At 50.6% G+C, this 16,884-nt stretch overlaps 1 protein-coding gene across 2 annotated transcripts in view; it reads left to right on the top strand.

The window, feature by feature from the left end:
* The first annotated feature begins 7,817 nt into the window (after window positions 1-7,817).
* The window catches only part of PHRF1 (PHD and ring finger domains 1), a 32,859-nt gene continuing 23,792 nt past the window's right edge, over window positions 7,818-16,884 (top strand). For both annotated transcript variants that reach the window (XM_050898075.1, XM_050898074.1), the window contains exons 1-4: window positions 7,818-7,841; window positions 13,814-14,013; window positions 14,345-14,467; window positions 16,062-16,294. In XM_050898075.1, the coding sequence (XP_050754032.1) occupies window positions 13,923-14,013; window positions 14,345-14,467; window positions 16,062-16,294 (447 nt within the window). In that variant the 5' untranslated portion in view covers window positions 7,818-7,841; window positions 13,814-13,922. The remainder of the gene's footprint in view (window positions 7,842-13,813; window positions 14,014-14,344; window positions 14,468-16,061; window positions 16,295-16,884) is intronic.

The raw sequence follows: 16,884 nt of genomic DNA, 5'->3' as shown, positions 1-16,884 counted from the left end.
CTCCTCTCTGCACTACCTGATTTTTTTTTTTAATATTGCATAAGAAAAATGGTTCCCAGCTCCTCACCCACCTACCCTGGACTGTGTTAGCTCATTAGGCCAGGCATCCCCTGCAGATGGTGGTCAAGGTGCCAGCGCTGCCCCAGGCCAGTATGGTTTCTTAAGGGCAGCACAGCTGCAGACACCTGAAACACACCCAATTCACAGTCATGGATTTGTATGAGTTCCTCAGTGTCTGGGTTCCCCGCCTCCCCCCCCCCAGTTTCATCTAGAGTGCTAGAAGCATTTGTGCTGCCTCCCAGCCCCTGGATTTGGTATGCAGCTTTTCAAGCACACGCTTCAGCACCAGTTACATAAGGAAAGGTGTGAATGGCTGGAGGAGAAAATCTCTCTTGGTTTTGCTCCCCAAGTGGCGTACAGATGCTCTGCTGCTTGCTCCTGGGCACACAGCTCCTACAAGGGTAGCTCACTATAGATGGAGAAGAAAAACTATTTTAACTGGCATGCGTGTCCATGCAGGGAGTGTTGTCTGCTCTCCCTATGATGATTTTCCTTTCTCTGTCTCAGGGTAAAGACTGAGTGCATTCTACCTTGCCCTGGGAAAAAAAAAAAAAAAACCTAAACCATAAAGCACTAGAGGAGGCCGGGAAATTTTCTTTTATGGATGAGCAAGTTTGTCTCCCAATGGAACCTCCTGCCAACAGAAATGGGGGGGGGGGGTTTGTGGGTATTTTTTTTTAGAACGTATTATATAAGTCCCTGCTTGCATTTAACTAACTGACTTCCTCTTAAACAATTTATGTACTCCTGTTCTTCACAGGCCAGCTTGCTCCTCTGGCAAGGCCCACCATATAGGACCTGCCACTGGCACACGTTATAGACAGAACACGATAGGCGCTTCCTAGCGTGGTGCTTGAAGCATTAGGCCTGCTCGCTTCCCTCTGTGAAGCGCTGAAACAAGAGAACAAAATCTGTGAGGAGCACAGAGAGTCCCTTCAGCTTAACGGGCCTGACATTCAGCATCCTCCCCTCCTGTAAGGCACACCCCTGCCTCTCCCCAAAAATCTTACAGCATCAGTTCTGAGTGAGAGCTTTTAGCACCCAACTACTCATGTTACCAGGCTAAGTATCACCTTACAAATCTGTTTATTAGCTACTGAAAAACATGAAATTAAGGGGCATATTTTCTCATCGCTCAGGAGCACTCTGGGGCTCTTGGGCTAGGGCAGGGGTGAAGGCACCAACGCTGGGGTTTCTGCTTGAGGGACAACCAAGTCGCACCCTTCCGCTCTCCTTTTCAAGCCACCTTCACTGGCTACAGAGGCAAAATAAGAGATGGGAGGCACGGGGCATGCAATGCACATCAGACGTCACTGAGAAGGTACGGCCTTCCTCCTCAGCTGGTCTGGCGCCCTGGATTACAGTAATAAGCACCCAAACACTGGTTTTGCACTATTTATTGAAGACTTCAGGTGACAGCACAGCAGGTTAGTTTTGAATCATGCCACAAGAATGTTAAAACCAGGAATTGAGCTGTGTGCTCCCCGCCCCCACTTACTGGAGAGACATCAAAAAAAAGCAAAAACAAACAAATTTCACTTCAACCCCTTGCCTTTGCTTACTGGAGCTGAACAGGATGGTTCCGTAGGTAGCGGGAAGTTGGAAGCATTCATATCACGGTGCTGCTCATGGGAACTGGGACAAGTCTTGCCAGGTGACCCGCGGAGCTGCTTCTGCCAGTGGCATCTCCAGGGGTTAGTCATCGGGCAGCACAGTCCCAAACGCAGGGCTATTTCTTCAAAGAGAAACAGAACACCTTCATTTTCAGATACAGGTTTGTTACATGCATGGTCACCTATGAAATGGGGTGGTAGGGGACTGCAGGGCTTGTTTCAGCTCGCAGACACACTCATACACAGCTGTATGTTGCACCAGGTTTCCCCCTCTCTCTGCTCTCCACGTGGCTACACCGTGCTCCCGCCTGCTCAGGACTAGCAGTGGGAAGATGCTGTAGGTGCAGCTAGGGAGGAGGAAAGCCTTCTGGGGCTGAGAAAGCTGTGAACTTGTTCCCTTCCCCCCATCAAAAAAGGCCCATTTGGCTTCTGAACAAGCAAGAAAGCAGCTTTGGTAAATTCAGGCGTTTTTCCTCTCTTTCCAGCGTGTTTGAGCACCGTGGGACTCACCCAGTCTGCGCGGGGCACAGAGGGAGCTGACTTTTCTTGCGGAAGAGCAGATGCTGCTCCAGGACCCAGAGGGAGAAACGACAAATGAGCACAGGCAGGAGAGATGGGGACGGGCAAAATTTCTCCATGTGAGACTTTATATCTGTGCAGAGGACGTTCCTCTGCCTTCCGTGCAATTAACTACTTACTGACCAGAGCACCACCGATTCCTTCAGACCAAGCCTTTACAACAGTCCAGGGCTACACATGAGCAGCCCAAGCAAGAGGGAGAATACCTGAGCCCTTTCAGGGAACCTCAGCAGGCTGTGGTGAATTCTAGCTGGTTATTATGAGCTTAAGCTGCTGATAAAGCCGTGCTGCACTTCAAAAAGGACACTTTTCAGCTACCCAGCTTCTTCACCAGCCCAAAAATCGCAAGAGAGAAGTTTGCAGGAGAAGCAATCTGCTTCGTCACTTCCTCCGTTTCTAGTGACAGCCACCCTGGGCAGCTGGAGGAGTCCCTGCCTGGCTCGCCTTCCTGCTCCTCTGGGCTATGAAGTCAGAGTCCCCGGTGTGACATCACAGCACGATCGCACAAGGCAGCTCTGCCAGCACCCAGCCAGGGCTGGGGGACCGATAGAGCCCTGGTGCAAGAAGCAGAAAGCGGTGAGCAAAGGTAAGGGGTGGGATGGGAAACAAAACAGCAATGAAAAAGGAAAGCAAAGCTCGTTTCTGCTTTTTGTTTAACAGACTAGAGAGTCTCTCTTTAAAGGTGACTCATCCAGGGCAATACCAGGCACGGTTTCTTCTATTAACACACCCTTGGCAATAGCAGTTCAGTTAGTCACTGACTGGGTATCAAGACGTCACCAGCTGGGATGAAGTGTCTCTTTAACTTGGTACGGAGTCCACTAGCACTTATTTACTTCGGAGAAGAGCAGAGGAGGAGAGAGGGGGGCACGCCATCCCTCCTGTACAACTTTACCACCAACTCTTTGTACCCGCGCGCTGCCATGGCCCACTCCCCTCATCTCCGCTCCCGCCGGACACACCGAGCCCTGCTGCAAGAAGCATTACATCTTTTCATGCTCCACCGTGCAGCGCGGCTAATCGCAGGGAGCTACGGACAGCACATCGGGGGTCCACCGGGCCAAGGATGGGAAGTCGCTGGAGGCAGGACAGTGGCGTTGGATTGGGGGGGCGACTCCTTTGCACGCCCCAGTCCCTCACCTGGGTGGTGGGGAGGGGATGCAAGCATCGTGGCGTCGAGGCGCGGGTCCGTGGAGGCGAGGCAGCCGCACAGCGATGTCCGAGGAGCAGGTTAGCCGCTGTCACACGCACAGTGGAGTCGCCGAGAGCACAATGTGCGTTAGTCAGTGGCTCACCTGCTCCTGGAGGGTGACGGGGGGCGGCAGGGCCCACCTGCAGCACAGGAGACACCGGGCAGCATGAAGCATGGGGCGGGGGAGGGGGCGTCGCGCCGTGCCCGGGCTCCGCGGCGCGCCCCGTCACGGAGGGCTGCAGCTCTGTGCACCCACCTCTGGGACAGGCTCCCCCGTGCCGCCCCGGGGTCGGCGGCGCCCCGCCGTTCCCGGGGTGTGTGGGGGGGTGTCTCTTCCCGTCACGGCCGCCGCTCACCTGCGCTCCCGCCGCTCCGCGCTCCCCCCGCCGCCGCCGCCGCCAACTTCTCGTTCTGCCCCGGCCCGGCCCACGCCGCGCGCCGCGGCCCTCCGCCCCGCCCACCCCGCCGCGCCCGCCAATAGCGACGCCGCCCGTCCGCCCGCCGGCCCCGCCTCCGCACCGCAGCGCCCAATGGCGGCTCCGTCACCGCCCGCCGGCAGCGGCGGCGGGGCAGGGCGGGCGGGGCGGCCCCCCCCGCCCCCCCGTCAGTGACAGCGGCGGGCGCGGCGCGTTCGCTTCTGCACGTCGCTGCTGCGGGGAGGAACCATTTGTACCTGTTGAACCGCCGCCCGCCTCCCGCTCACCCCGCCCCGCCGACCCCTTCCCCGCCCTCGCCGCTTCGCCTCACGCCGGCGGCCGCTAGCGGCACCCCCCTACCCGCCGCCGCCCGCGGGGAGCCCCTTCCCCCCCCGGAGCCGCGTTGCTCCCCCCTTCTCTCCCCCTTCCCCCTCCGTCCCCTTCCCGCCCCCGCCGCAGCCCGCCCCATGGTACGGTCCGCCGGGGCCGTGCCATCAGGGCAGTGTCGGGGCGCACGTAGGCGGTGTGCTGGGGGCGGGGGGGGGCCGTTGGCGGCGCGCACCGCCCAACCGCCACGGCGCGCGCCGCGGGCGGGAACGGTGGGGTGCCGCCGGCCGTCCGCCCCCCTCGGCTGCCGCCTTTCACACTGTTGTATTAAATTTTACGTTGTTATATTACTTTTTAATTTTTTTTTCCCGTTGTTCCCCGACGGGTTGGGTGTGTGGAAAACCCGTGTGCCCCTCGCAGTGCCGGGGGCTGGAGATGGTTCCTCGCACCAAAGGGGTCCCTCAGCCTGGAAGGCCCCGCTGCGGGGGCGGTGGCCTCGAGGGGTAAGGGCCCAGACGCCCCGGGAGCCTTCTTGCAGTAACTTCCCCCAAAAAAGCACGGGCAGTTGAAGGCCTTCTGGATGTTCTCAGTGTAACAGTGCACACCTTCATATTGGGAGAGCTTGCTCTTGCCCATCAACCTACAAGGCAGCAGCCAAGCAAACGGTTGAAACACTGAAAATTTTAGGGTGCCTCAACGAGGATTTGCTAAGCACCAAAGATACTGGTTTATGGATGGGCGTAGCACTGTCCCGCAGACGTGAAGAGCCTTGTTTGGAGACACACAGAGTCAGGCCTCGAGCCGGTGGCCTGGCTCCCATCTGCCCGAAGCCACACATCTTCCTCAAACAGACCAGAAACCAGGGTGTGTCTGGGGGAGCGGGCACGTTTGGTGGGACCCCTGCTTCATCCATACTGCTGATGTTCAGGAAAAAACAGTTTGGATGCGAATGTGGCCACTGACCAAACAGCGGCCAGACACCACATCCCTGCTGAACTGATAACGCACGCTGTCTAGCAAAAGACACGAGCTCTGCATCCCTTGTGAAAACTTCCTTGGCACCAGCTGTCGCAGCTCTGATGGGTGTTTTGCAATCTGGTGCTCTTCCTGCAAGGTGTGGTGCAAGATTTGGAAGCAAAATTCAGCGCAGGCTCCCAGATAGCTGGTGGTGATTCCCTACCGAAAGGATTTCCCTACGTGTTTTGCTGGAGCGCTTACCAGTCATCCCTGGCTCTGCTCGCCCATTGCCGGTGGGGAGGGGGGGACGGGGGAACAGCCCCTCTTCTGCGTGACAGCCCGCACAATGACAGCCTCTGTTGTCGTTTTGTGTGCGTGCTATGTGAGGTTTTTTTGTTTTCACCCAGCAGCTGTAGGGAAAAAGTCACGTATTCTACATCTTCCCCAGCGCAGGGCTCACGCCTGGATTGGAGCAAAATCAGCCAGGGAGCACGCTGGCCCCTGCGCCCCTCGGGGTGAGCCAACACTAAAAGCGAGGCACGGCCATGGAAAATGCTCGCTTTGTTTAAAAATAGGTATTTTGTGCGGAGTAACGTGGCTGGGTACTGCCCCGACACCTCCCTGACGGCACTGCTGCTTCTGCCGGACTGCTCCGTGGGGCATGGGGCACGCGTGCCATCGGCTGCTGTGCTCCACCAAGTCCCTCGTCTCTTCTTCCAGGTGGTGCCTTACATTTCAGGTTTTATTTGAAAATAAACAAAAATAAATAAAATCCTTCTTCCCCTGACTGTAAGCGCACAGGGAAGGAGTGTGTTTCGAAGCGGTGCTTGCACGGCTGGCTGCCTGCACAGTCAAGCCCCGCACGTTGCTCGGACCTCCCCGGGCGCCGCATTAAACCGCCCAGCGTGGAGCGGGGCTGGAGGGGCGCCAGCTGAGCGGCACGGCGGGCGGGTGGCGGTGCTGCGGCAGGCGGAGCGCTCGCCTGCAGCCCGAGCGAAGGCTGCAGCGGGCGCTCGCTCAGGAGGTGCCGTCTTCTGTGTCTAAACAACCGTCGAGGCCCCCCCCGGGCTCAGAGAATGGTCTGCCATTGCCCCGGCGAGGCTCCGGGCCTGGAGGCTTTGCAGCAACGCCGGTGGGTGCTGTTTGCCCCCGCTCCCCCTCGGCTCCGAATGAGCTCGTGGCTCAGCCCTTAATCTCCGGGATGAAAGTTCCTGCTGACACGGCTGGTGCTGCCCCGGGGAGAGCCCCCGCTTATCCCAGCCCTGCCGCTCTTCCCTTTGTTCCCAGCTGGCTTTCAGTCCCCACTGCGGTGCGGTGCTGCCAGAGCGGCGATGTGTGCGGGGACAGGGAACCGTGTCCGCTGATGGCGGGAGAGCGCCGCGGGCTGCCCGTCAGCCGCCGGCCCTCCTCCTCGCCCGCCTTGGCGCAGCACCGGTGCCGTTGTGCAGCGGGGACCGTTGTTTGGCTCGGGGAGGAGGCCAAAAAGGGGAACGTGCCCCCCATCCTGCCCCCGGGGGCCGGCAAACGCCGTATCAATTAATGTGCAATCAAAAAGTTGCCCCTTAACAGCGCAGGTCTTGTATTTTCAAACAGGAGGTGCTTTGCGTTTACTGGCTGTGGCTTTACCAGGGTCTTTGCCCCCACACATCCCACTTCGCCCCTCTCCCAAAGCCCCGAGCGGGCAAGCAGCAGCAAGGCTGGCGCGGGTTTTGCTCCGCTCTGTGCCGTCAGGAAAAGGGCCTTGCTTTCTGCCCCCGGCCCCCGCCTGATTTCGGGCAGTGACCCGAGTGTCTGCCAGGACGCCCGCGTTGACTCTCGGTCCTGTCCGTCTGCGAGCAGAGACAGGGCCGTGCTCCCCTTCCTGGCGGATAGCCGGGGCTTGGGCGGAAAACCACAGCCGATGGAACAGTACGAGAGGGGGGAAGAACAAGCCTGCCTCCGTTACGTGCGTGCGATCACCCAGAAGAACGGGAACATTTGGGTTGGGATCAGCCACGCGTCGTTACAGGGGAAAAAACATTAGCGGCGAGCTGCGTCGCCTTGAAGAGGCATTTGAAACGGATCCGTGTCCGGGGGCCGCGACCTACCGCCAGAGATACGGCGCCCGGGCGGGGCGCGGGCAGCCACGCGGGCCCAGCCCCCGCCAGCCCCCCGCAGGCCTCGCAGCCTCGACACCCGCACGGCTCGGTGGCCTTTGCGGCCCCCCCTCCCCAAAGCTGGGGGACACCGGCCGAAGGGACAGCGACCCCGCTAGGGATGTCGGGGGGCAGGCCCCTGTCAGCCCTGCTGCTGTGGGGCAACCAGGAGCCGCCGGGGCAGGAGCCGGCGCCCCCAGCCCCGCAGCCCCCGGCCCGGCGCTGCCCGCGGGGCCTGAGCTCCCTCCCCTCAGGGCGGTGCGGCCCCGCCCTCCCGCGGCTCCGCGGTGGTACAGCCCGGCGCACCCCTCCTCCAATGGTTCAGTCCCGCGGCCGTTCTCCCCCCTCCTCCGAATGGTTCACCCCGTCGCCGCGCTCCTTCCCATCTCCCCCTGCTGCAACGCGCGCGCAGTGGTTCAGTCCTGCGGGCTCGCCTTCTGGCGCCGACACTGTCGTGACCCGGAACTGTTCCCCAACACTTCCGGGGCGAGGGAGCTTCCGGCCGTGCAACCCGTTACGCCGGCCCGGCCCGGTTATTTGAGCGCGGGGGCCTTCTCCTCGCGTGAGTGCCCGGGGACGGGGGGCGGCTGCCGGGGCCTGCTTGGGCGGAGGGGGGTGGCGCGGCGGGGGCCGGGCCGAAGGGGCAGCGGCGCCGGGCCGAGGGCCGGAGTTGCGCGGAGCGGCCGTCCCCCGCCGCGGCGGGCTGCCAGCTCGGGAGGGGAACTGCCCCGCCGCGCTCGGGATTGTTTATATTTATTTAATTTTGTTCCTATAAACGTACTTATTTATTGATTTATCCTCTGAGTAATCGCTGGCGGCAGCTGCCTGGCGGCTGTCGGAAGATGCGGCTGAGCGGCGCCGCTGCGGGGGGCTGCCCCCGGCCCGGCCTCCTCCCGGGGGTGTCTTCCGGGCTGTCCGGAGCCGGGTTTCTCGTGGAAGCGGTCCCGTGGGGTATAAAGTGGCTGAGCAGGCGGCGACAGCGTTTCTCTGCGCGGGGAGGACCTGCGCGGCGGCCCCGTACTCGGGAGCGATCCGGAGCGGTGGAGCAGGCAGCTTCCTTTGCTGCTGCAAAGAAGATTTACTAAATAAAACCAAAAGTTTCTGGCGCCCCGCCTTCCCCCCCCCCCCCCCCGCCCGTTGTTTGTGGTGCACGCGTGAGTGCATTTGAAGAAGTTATAAGCTATTTCAGCCTTCTACAGTGAAGTCAGTGGACCTCTCGGCTAACAAGTAGAAGTGAGGTTTTTGTGCAAGCATTTTTTTAACGCACAGTAGTTTATTGCAAAAGTGTGTTTAGGCTTAAAAACTTTTCCTTGAGGGACCTCTGCTTACTGACAGGTTTTTAAGCTGTGTAACTAGTGCCCTTCATTGGGCGCCCCATGTTCAATAACAGTGGGGTGCATGTACTTTTTGGAGTTTTAGTTACTGGTTTTCCTGCTGGTTGTTGCATGGATGCATTGGTGATGAGTTGCAGAGGTGTTCGCTGTGTTATTTGCTTTCTTGAAGGCCAGTAGGTCTTGGTACCTTTTGTTATGGCTGTGCACACAAAAAAAAAAAAATCATAAAAGTGCAGGAGGTTTTTGTTTGTGTTTTTTGGGTTTGTTTGTTTGTTTTCCCAGCCATGCCCATAAACAGCAGGGAAAGCTGTAGTTAAAAATGGGAATGGTCCAAAAGACTGATGCTGAAAGGGAACTCACCAGTAAGGGTGACTCTTCCTAAGAAAAGAAGCTTGTTAAGAAAGGAGGATGTGCAGCATTGGAGAGTGTTTGATTCACAGCTGGAAACAGAGCCAGTGGCTTCAGGGAATTGCAGGCTGGGAATTGCATAGAGTTTGACTGCTGTTTTGAATACAGAGGTACAAAACGCCCAGCTGCTCCTCTGGGTAAGATGCCACACTTCAAAAGTGCCTTTGCAAAGCCTGTGCATTGCTTTGTTTGCATTACAAACTCCCTGAAGAGTGCCATGTCAGCTCCTGGGGAAGCTTTGGTGGACAGTTTTGGTCCTGGAATTTAGGGTGGCTAAATTTAGGGCAGGGCCAGGATGGGGGAAAGATAACAGCTTCCTTACCTACCCCAGGATTAATTTTCTGTGCCTTATCTGTTAGGTTCTTAGGTGCTTCCATTATTTAAATCATTGCATGGGCAGTTCTGATAGTGGTATTTAAGAGTTAATCTTTTTGTAACTTAAACAGGGGAAAGTTGGATCTAAATTTAGAGGGCTTTTTTAAAGCTCCCTGTGCATGCTAGATTGGCACTGCATGGCTCTAGGCTGTAGGAGTCTCATTAATCTGAATACTTTCCCTGCCTAGTTCCTCTTGCTTTTACCTTTGGAATGTGGTGGTGGGAGATACTAGTCACACCATATCCAGATGTTTTCCAAGCGGCTACAACCATGATTTTTACAACTCTTATTTTCTTTCCTTTCAATGTTGGGTGCAACAATTGGAAACAAAGTCAAATGCTTTCTGATGTGTGACTTTGGTTTTCCAGAGCGAACTGAATTGTTTGGTCGATTTGGAAAACAAAACAACCCAACAAACCAACAAATAAAGCAGATGTGCCAATGAGAACTGAAAGTTCGTGTGTTTGAATATTTAGTAGACTTAAATTTAGTTATAAGTGCTCTTTGGAACATGACTGCTCAATAATTGCCCATGAAATTAGATCAGCATTCAAAACCACCCTGTGAGAAAATCCAGCTGACTTGTTTTCTTTGCCTGTGTATAATCCCGAATGTTACCCAAGCAGATTAAAATAAATGCCTTGTCCAGTAGCTTTTCTGTTTCTAAAAACTAGAAGCTACTGTAAGAAGTTGGTGGTGGAGGAAATCAGTTGATGCGAGAAAGGGAGGTGCGTATGACTGGAAGAGTCGCTGGCTGTTGTATGCAACTCCGTCGGCTTCGTATCAGAATGAGATGGAGCTTGAGTGTGTTTTGCAGACCGTGGCTCCTCTGATGGTTAAAAACCTGCACTTGCCTTCTAGCTGGAACATACTCAAAGTACATTAAAATACTGATTTGTGGTAATGCATAAGGATCTTAGTTCAAAAAACTAAATGTTTACTGAAGTGCTTGTTTGATAAACACTTGTTCTGGAGGAAATGCTTAATCTTCTCTGTTCTTAAAGCCAACAGAAAACCCTGTTGCTAATACAGCTTGAAGAAAGTATTTGTAATTGCTATTTAATTGTACAATTAAAATGACTTAAGGCAACTCGATGTAAAAATGTAATCTGTCTTAATAGCAAAGCCCAGGCTTATGATTTATACTGCAGCAGAGCCCGTGCTGCGGTAGGCACACAGCGCTCGGTGCAAGCTCAACTTGGCCCGAGTGAAGTTGTGCCTTTGTGAAGGGAACCTAGGGCTGGGGAAAAGCGCTGGTGCATGTAAAGTGATCGAACACCTGCCAAGCACTCATCGTTTTTGTGGTTTAATGTTTTATTAAAACATTGTGAGGTTCTTCTAAATGAAAATTTGAAAACGGGGATGTTAAAGAGGAGTATGGTGTCTGCCTTTAGCAGACCTAGTGTGCAACTTGTAATTCAAATACTGGATGTGCTGTGCGCAGACTGCAAATGTGTGAATGATGCACCTGCCCAGGGAATTGAAAAGGGTTTTGCTGCAAGCGGTGATGCCTTGCATTAGTGGTATTGAGTCCAAAGACAAGGGATCTCTGGCCAGGTTACTCTGCATCTGCATTCACGAGCTGCCTGCTGGGGACACATCCTAAATTACTCTGAATAGAGTCTTCAAAGTGGGATGCAGAAGAGAGGATCAGCGGATGCGACAGCCTCCGCTGCTGAAGGGCTGTATGCAGAGTACTGCACACCATGGGATTTTCCGAGTGAGCAAGCAGCGAGGGGTTGGGTACAATAGTGAGGGCAGGTCCTTGGCACCCCTAAAACTGAAAGCAGCTGTAGTTGCCTCAGTTGAATGGCCTTCAGGGATAACCAGTTGCTTTTTAGCAGTCTGGGCTTTTATGTTACAGAAGTGCATAGTTAAGGTTTGCCTCAGAGGAATGACTACAGTCTCCTTCTTAACCAAACTTCTTGGTTTACATAATAATAATAAAAATGCTTCCTATCTATTTTGTATCTGCTGGTTCCAGCTCAGGGGGGTTAGAAAAATTCTGATGTGGTAAGTGCTGGAATGAAAGCTGGGCTTTTGTACAGGTGACTGAGCTCTCTGAAGTGTATTATGAATGTGTTTGTGTTTCACAGTGGTAATTTGTTTGAAATGTCTCCCATAAGGAAAAAAACTTGGAAATGCTGCTTATTGTTTTTAAAAAATAGGAGAACAAGCTCTCATATTAGGTGTATAGTCAACTTTGGTTTCCTTCTTTTTTTCTTAAGAGCAGCTGCCCAGTTTGGAAAAGGTTGTTCATAAAGTAAGATTCGTGATGTGCTTAAAATCTCAGATTCACTTCATCTCGCTTGGTTTCTCCTTGTCTATTCCCAGCTATCCACAAAACAGACTTTTTGTACTGACGGGATTTGAAGACTTGATTGTTTGCTGTGATACCAGATTTTCCTTAACTCCGAGTTTTGCCTCCAGGCAAAGTACAAGCTTGCATTTGCAGCATAAATATGTCAGTTTAGATTGTCACGTCACAAGTGCTGATTTGTTTGCCTCTGTGCTTGAAGGATATCTTTCCGTGGGGTAGCAGGGCGAAAATAACATGGGTAGTTGTTTTATTCCACAGCAGTGAAGAAATGCATGCTGTTTGGAAATGTAGTTAAGTATATGTTGGTCAGAACTGTGGTTTGTGGGAATCACTTTTAAAAATAAAAAGATCCTTTCCTCACTGTGCTTATTGTTTGCTTTAAGGAGAACTAGGGAGCAGGGGAATGAAGGTCATTGTGGTAGTGAAGTGGAGGCTTATCCACGGTTTTACCCCCGCGGTGGATTTGGTTGGCCTCCGTTGTCCTCAGTGGCTCCGGAGTGCCGTAGCTGGCTGGACGTGGTAGTGACAGGTCAGCAGGAACCCGCTCTATTCCTACAACCTGCCGATGGAGAAGCAACACAGGCAGAGGTTCTGCATAAAATCTAAATACACTATGTAAATTCCTGCTACATACATAACAAATATGCCTGCCACTGCCCTGCTATGGGACTGGTGCTGCCAGTCTCTGCTCTTATGTATCCTGGCTGTAATGTTGCCACGAATTTTGTGTTGCTGTAGCTAACTTAGCTTTTGGGAGGATATTATATAATTGAGTTTCAGTTTTAATAATTCACACATACGCACTGCTGAAACTTGAAAAATTCCTAGTGTTTCTTCCTTTTTTTTTTTTTTCAGTTACATCATGGAGTGACTGGCTTTTGATGAGTCTGCATGTTTTCAGCCAACATAAATTGTTTTTAAACACACTCCTGTTAACAGCCACGAATTTAGCTAAAAGTTTAAACCTCTATTTAGGCAAGATTATTACTGAAGTTAGGAGAAATCTTTACCAAGAACTTGGTTGTGTTGAAGCTCGATCTTTTTTCTTTTTAGCTCCCCCCCTCCGCCGCCCCGAGCATTGAAGACTCCATTTGCAGTTTAGTCTGGTTTAGCGAAGCCTACATTTTTAAGGCTCTTAAGTGCAGAGCTGTGCTACGTGGCTCAAAAAAGGAGTGTGCAAGTAAAGATACGCATCAAGAGCACTTGAATAAAACAATGTTTTGTTCCAAAAATTCTCTTAATATGCAAGATATGTAATGCGGAGCAGGGAGAGTGGGAGAAGAGCACCCGATTGAAACTTCTTTGCAACACTTGTAGAAGAATCCAGGGGTGTTTTTGTATTGAGATATGACGTCTAGCTTTATAAGTGTCAATTAATTATATTTTTCCATGACTTGCTTATAGAAGCATGCAGGGATCTGTCTGTCTTAATGCTTTGTAGCGTTATATATTAAAAGCTCTGGTTTGATTGTCATTATGAATTTGGATCATGAGACATCTCTCAATATCTGTCAGTTTTATTGCCAGCCTGTGCTAATGCACAGCAATTAATGTGATTGCATTAATATGCACCAAATCAAGTCTCTTCCTTTCTGTGGAATAATGGTTATAAGTTTTGAGGCTTCTCTATTTTGTGACAGAGCTGTGAAAAGGCCTTTTTTTAAAAAGACCTAAAATATGTAATCTTTCTTCTTGTTTCTTTTCAATTGAGTAAGATAGAGTATTTTGATTTGAAACACATATTGTCATCCTATTAGGCCTTGTTCAAAGGGCCTCTGGTCCCTTTCAGTTTTGCATTTTATTGCTAGTCCACAGGATGGTTTTGGTGTTTGTGGGTTTTCTATTCCTATTTTCAGTGGGGAGTTCTGGTTATACCTTGTTCTGTCATCCAGGAGCCCAAGATAAAGCTCAATCTTTCACACAAACTGAGTTTCACAAGCAGCTGGTTTCATCTAGCTCACCAGGGATGTGAAAATTCATGTAACGATAACTGCTTACCTGTAGCCACCTCTGACTTGAAACTGGGAAAACTTATCAATGGTGTGAGGAGCCCTTGCTGTACAGCGATGTCCCTTCTACCATTCATGTCTCCGCAGATGCTTTGGATGCTCTTTGCCAGCCTGACGCCTGCTCTGCTTGCATGGGTGGTGCACTGCCTCACTGAAGTCTGCCTTCTTGCAGGGAGCAGGTTCCCAATGTCCTGCCATGGATGATGACAGCCAGGATGAACTGATAAACAAGAATGCTGCACTAGGCAAGGGCAAAAGGCAGAGTCTTGTACTCCTCAGTGAAACAGGTAAATGCAGCCTCTCTGCATGTGCACGTTTCTAGTTCTACGTCGGAGAACCTATGGTTTAACCTCCAAAGAGAAGTAAAGATATATTTGTGACCATTTATTTCTTTTTCCCTGAGAATTTTTTGGTTTGCTTCCTAAATTCTGTATCTCAAACAGCTGGTGTGCTTCCCTTGAGTTTCTCAGAACAGGCAGCTTTGATACCACTGAGGAAATCTGGGTTTTCACTTCATATATAACGTCCTGAGCAGGAGTTCCAGTGTGTCCTTCACTGTTATGTCTGTCTGTCTGCATCAAATAGATATTTCCTCTCTTCTCCTCTTTTCTTTTTAAGAAAGCAATGGTGGCAATAGCTGTGATTCAGAAGATGATACCGGAAGTGAGGAGGAAGATGATGACACTGAGGAAGAGGGAGGTGAGGAGGACAAGGAAGAAAGTGAAGATGAAGAATTAGAAGGTAGGTCTGTTAATGTGTGTTAACAGGCTTTTTTTTAATAATTGGAGGAAGAGTGGGATGAAAGCTTTTCCTCCAGAAATTAACCATGAAACAAAAATGCACAGATGCTGCTGTGTCAGGCCAATGCCCAAATCCTACAGTAATAAACAAACAAGTAATATTCCCCAATTTCTAAGTTTTTAAAGTATTTGTATGTATGAAGACTATCCACTAGCCAAAGTGGTGTAGTTATAGTCAGTAGGAGTGAACTCTGCCCCAGCATGACTAGAAAAAAAGTCAAAATTGCAGCAACAGCTCGTGCTGTTTTTTCACTTATGAAAAGCATGTTTGTTTGTTTGCTTTGGCATGGGGCTCTAAAGTGAATGTTACGATGGGGTGTTTTGGAAATAAATTACTATTGCTGTTAAGCCCAGGGAGGAGGGAAGAAGACTTGACTAATTTTTCTTTGAAAAAGGAGTGTGGATGTTACTTGGATTTGTTAATTTTACTGAAAACGTACTCTGTAGATGCATGTACTTCTGAAGCTGTTACACTCAAATTATTATTTGGATAGACAAAACCAGAGTTTTTTATCACATCTTAAAGCTTGTTGGAAAGGCAAGAGCACAGTTTTCCAAGTTACTAGTTAGGCTGATTTGAACACAGACTAAAAAGTTGACACCAGGTGCCAAAAAGCTTTATTAATCCATTGTTTAGAGTATTCTCTGCTGTGTCCAGACAGGAGAATTTAATAGAAAAAACAAAAGACAAGGGCCCCATTTTCATTATTTAAAAAAAAAAAAAAAAAATCAACAAAACAACAGCTGCCCCCCTCCCCACCCAAAAAACCCCCAAAACCCAACCAAAAAAAAACCAAAACAAAAAACAACCAAACAACCAAAAAAACCCAAAATAAGTGAGAGTGGTTTTTAGGTAACTTTTTGCTGCTTCTTGAAAATGTCAAGTTAATTCACAGGTTTTAGGGAAAGACTAACACACGTCTCTGTATTTTGTACTAAAAATAAAAACACCTTTCAACAATGTGTGCTGAGTGTTTAATTTCACTCAAAACCAAGCTTCTTTAAGCAGTCTCCAACTAGGCACCCCAATCCCTTGACTCTCAAAATCATGATTTACTGGTGAAATCTTTAATCTGTTCTTCCGCAGGTAAGCGTATTGCTGCTTCTTGTCCTCTGAAGTGTCTATTTTAAAAAAAAAAAAAACAAACCAGTTGGATACATGATAACTTTATTATAACTTTATTTTTTAACTTCAGTATTCAGTGGTAGCCTGACATATCCTACTCTCTTGTTTTGATAATCTGTTGTTTTTCTGCTGTCTGTCCTTTTAATCTCTTGCAAGACTAGTCACATTATCAGGCTTTATTTTTCACCAGAGTAATCCATTGCTTTTTAGCAAAGGGATTTAGGAAAAAAGAAAACAGCAAAAATTATTGCCTCAAACTGGGGAGGCTGTGCTTCGCCCTTGCAGCCCCGTAAAATAAGCTTACTTGGAATTTTCTGTGAACTGGTACCCCATCCTGCCCACCCCCTCTGCCCTCGCTGCTGAAGCCCTCCAGCACACAAGAGTTGTTTTTCATCTCTTACTTCTTAAGATTGCGAAGACGATGATGAAGAAGACGAAGAGGAGGAAGAAACTGAGGCCTCTGTGGGAGGAATGACTGATTCTCTGAAAACAGAGCCACACATAAACGGAGCAAGCATTTCCTCTGATGAGGATGGCGAAAACTGCCCCATTTGCCTCAACACATTTAGGGATCAGGCTGTTGGGACTCCTGAGAACTGTTCCCATTACTTCTGCTTGGACTGCATCGTGGAGTGGTCTAAGGTGAGCTGTTTTGTCCCTGGTGTCCTGTGGCCTTCTGGTGTGCTCTGCTCTCTCCCCTCTGATCATGCTGTTCTGCTGTAATGAGAACAAAACGCTGTAATATTTATATTTGCTTTCTTAAGCTTTTTTACACAGACTTGGGTTACTGCCCTATTTGGCAGGATTCATGTTTGTGAAGTGTGGATCTGTTTTTCTTGTACCCATCCTGATCTCTTCTGTTCTCTGAACACTGTAATGTCATAAGCAAGTGTGTTTCTAGGCATCCAAAATTCTTTTTTTCAAGTCAAGACACCAGTAATACTGGTTTTCTCTGTATGTGTCTGTATGTATATATTTCTCTGTGTATCTATCTTAATCTATTGTTGAATTCTGTTGTGACTGTTGGATGGGGGTCTGTTGTGACAGTGAACATTTAAACATAGAAAAGATATAAAAGAACACTGACTAAATCAGCAGTTTGCTCTGTATTCAGTTTTCAGTCAGAGTTCCGTGCCACCTAACCGTGTAGTTCCCATAATCATAATTCAGGGTGAGAATTACAACAAAACTCACTGTGCATGCAGCAGTACCAGTGGTAATTAAATTAAAAA

This window comes from Gymnogyps californianus, chromosome 5 (genome assembly GCF_018139145.2).
Source record: "Gymnogyps californianus isolate 813 chromosome 5, ASM1813914v2, whole genome shotgun sequence".
Taxonomy (NCBI): domain Eukaryota; kingdom Metazoa; phylum Chordata; class Aves; order Accipitriformes; family Cathartidae; genus Gymnogyps; species Gymnogyps californianus.
This window is presented reverse-complemented; position numbering and strand designations above follow the sequence as displayed.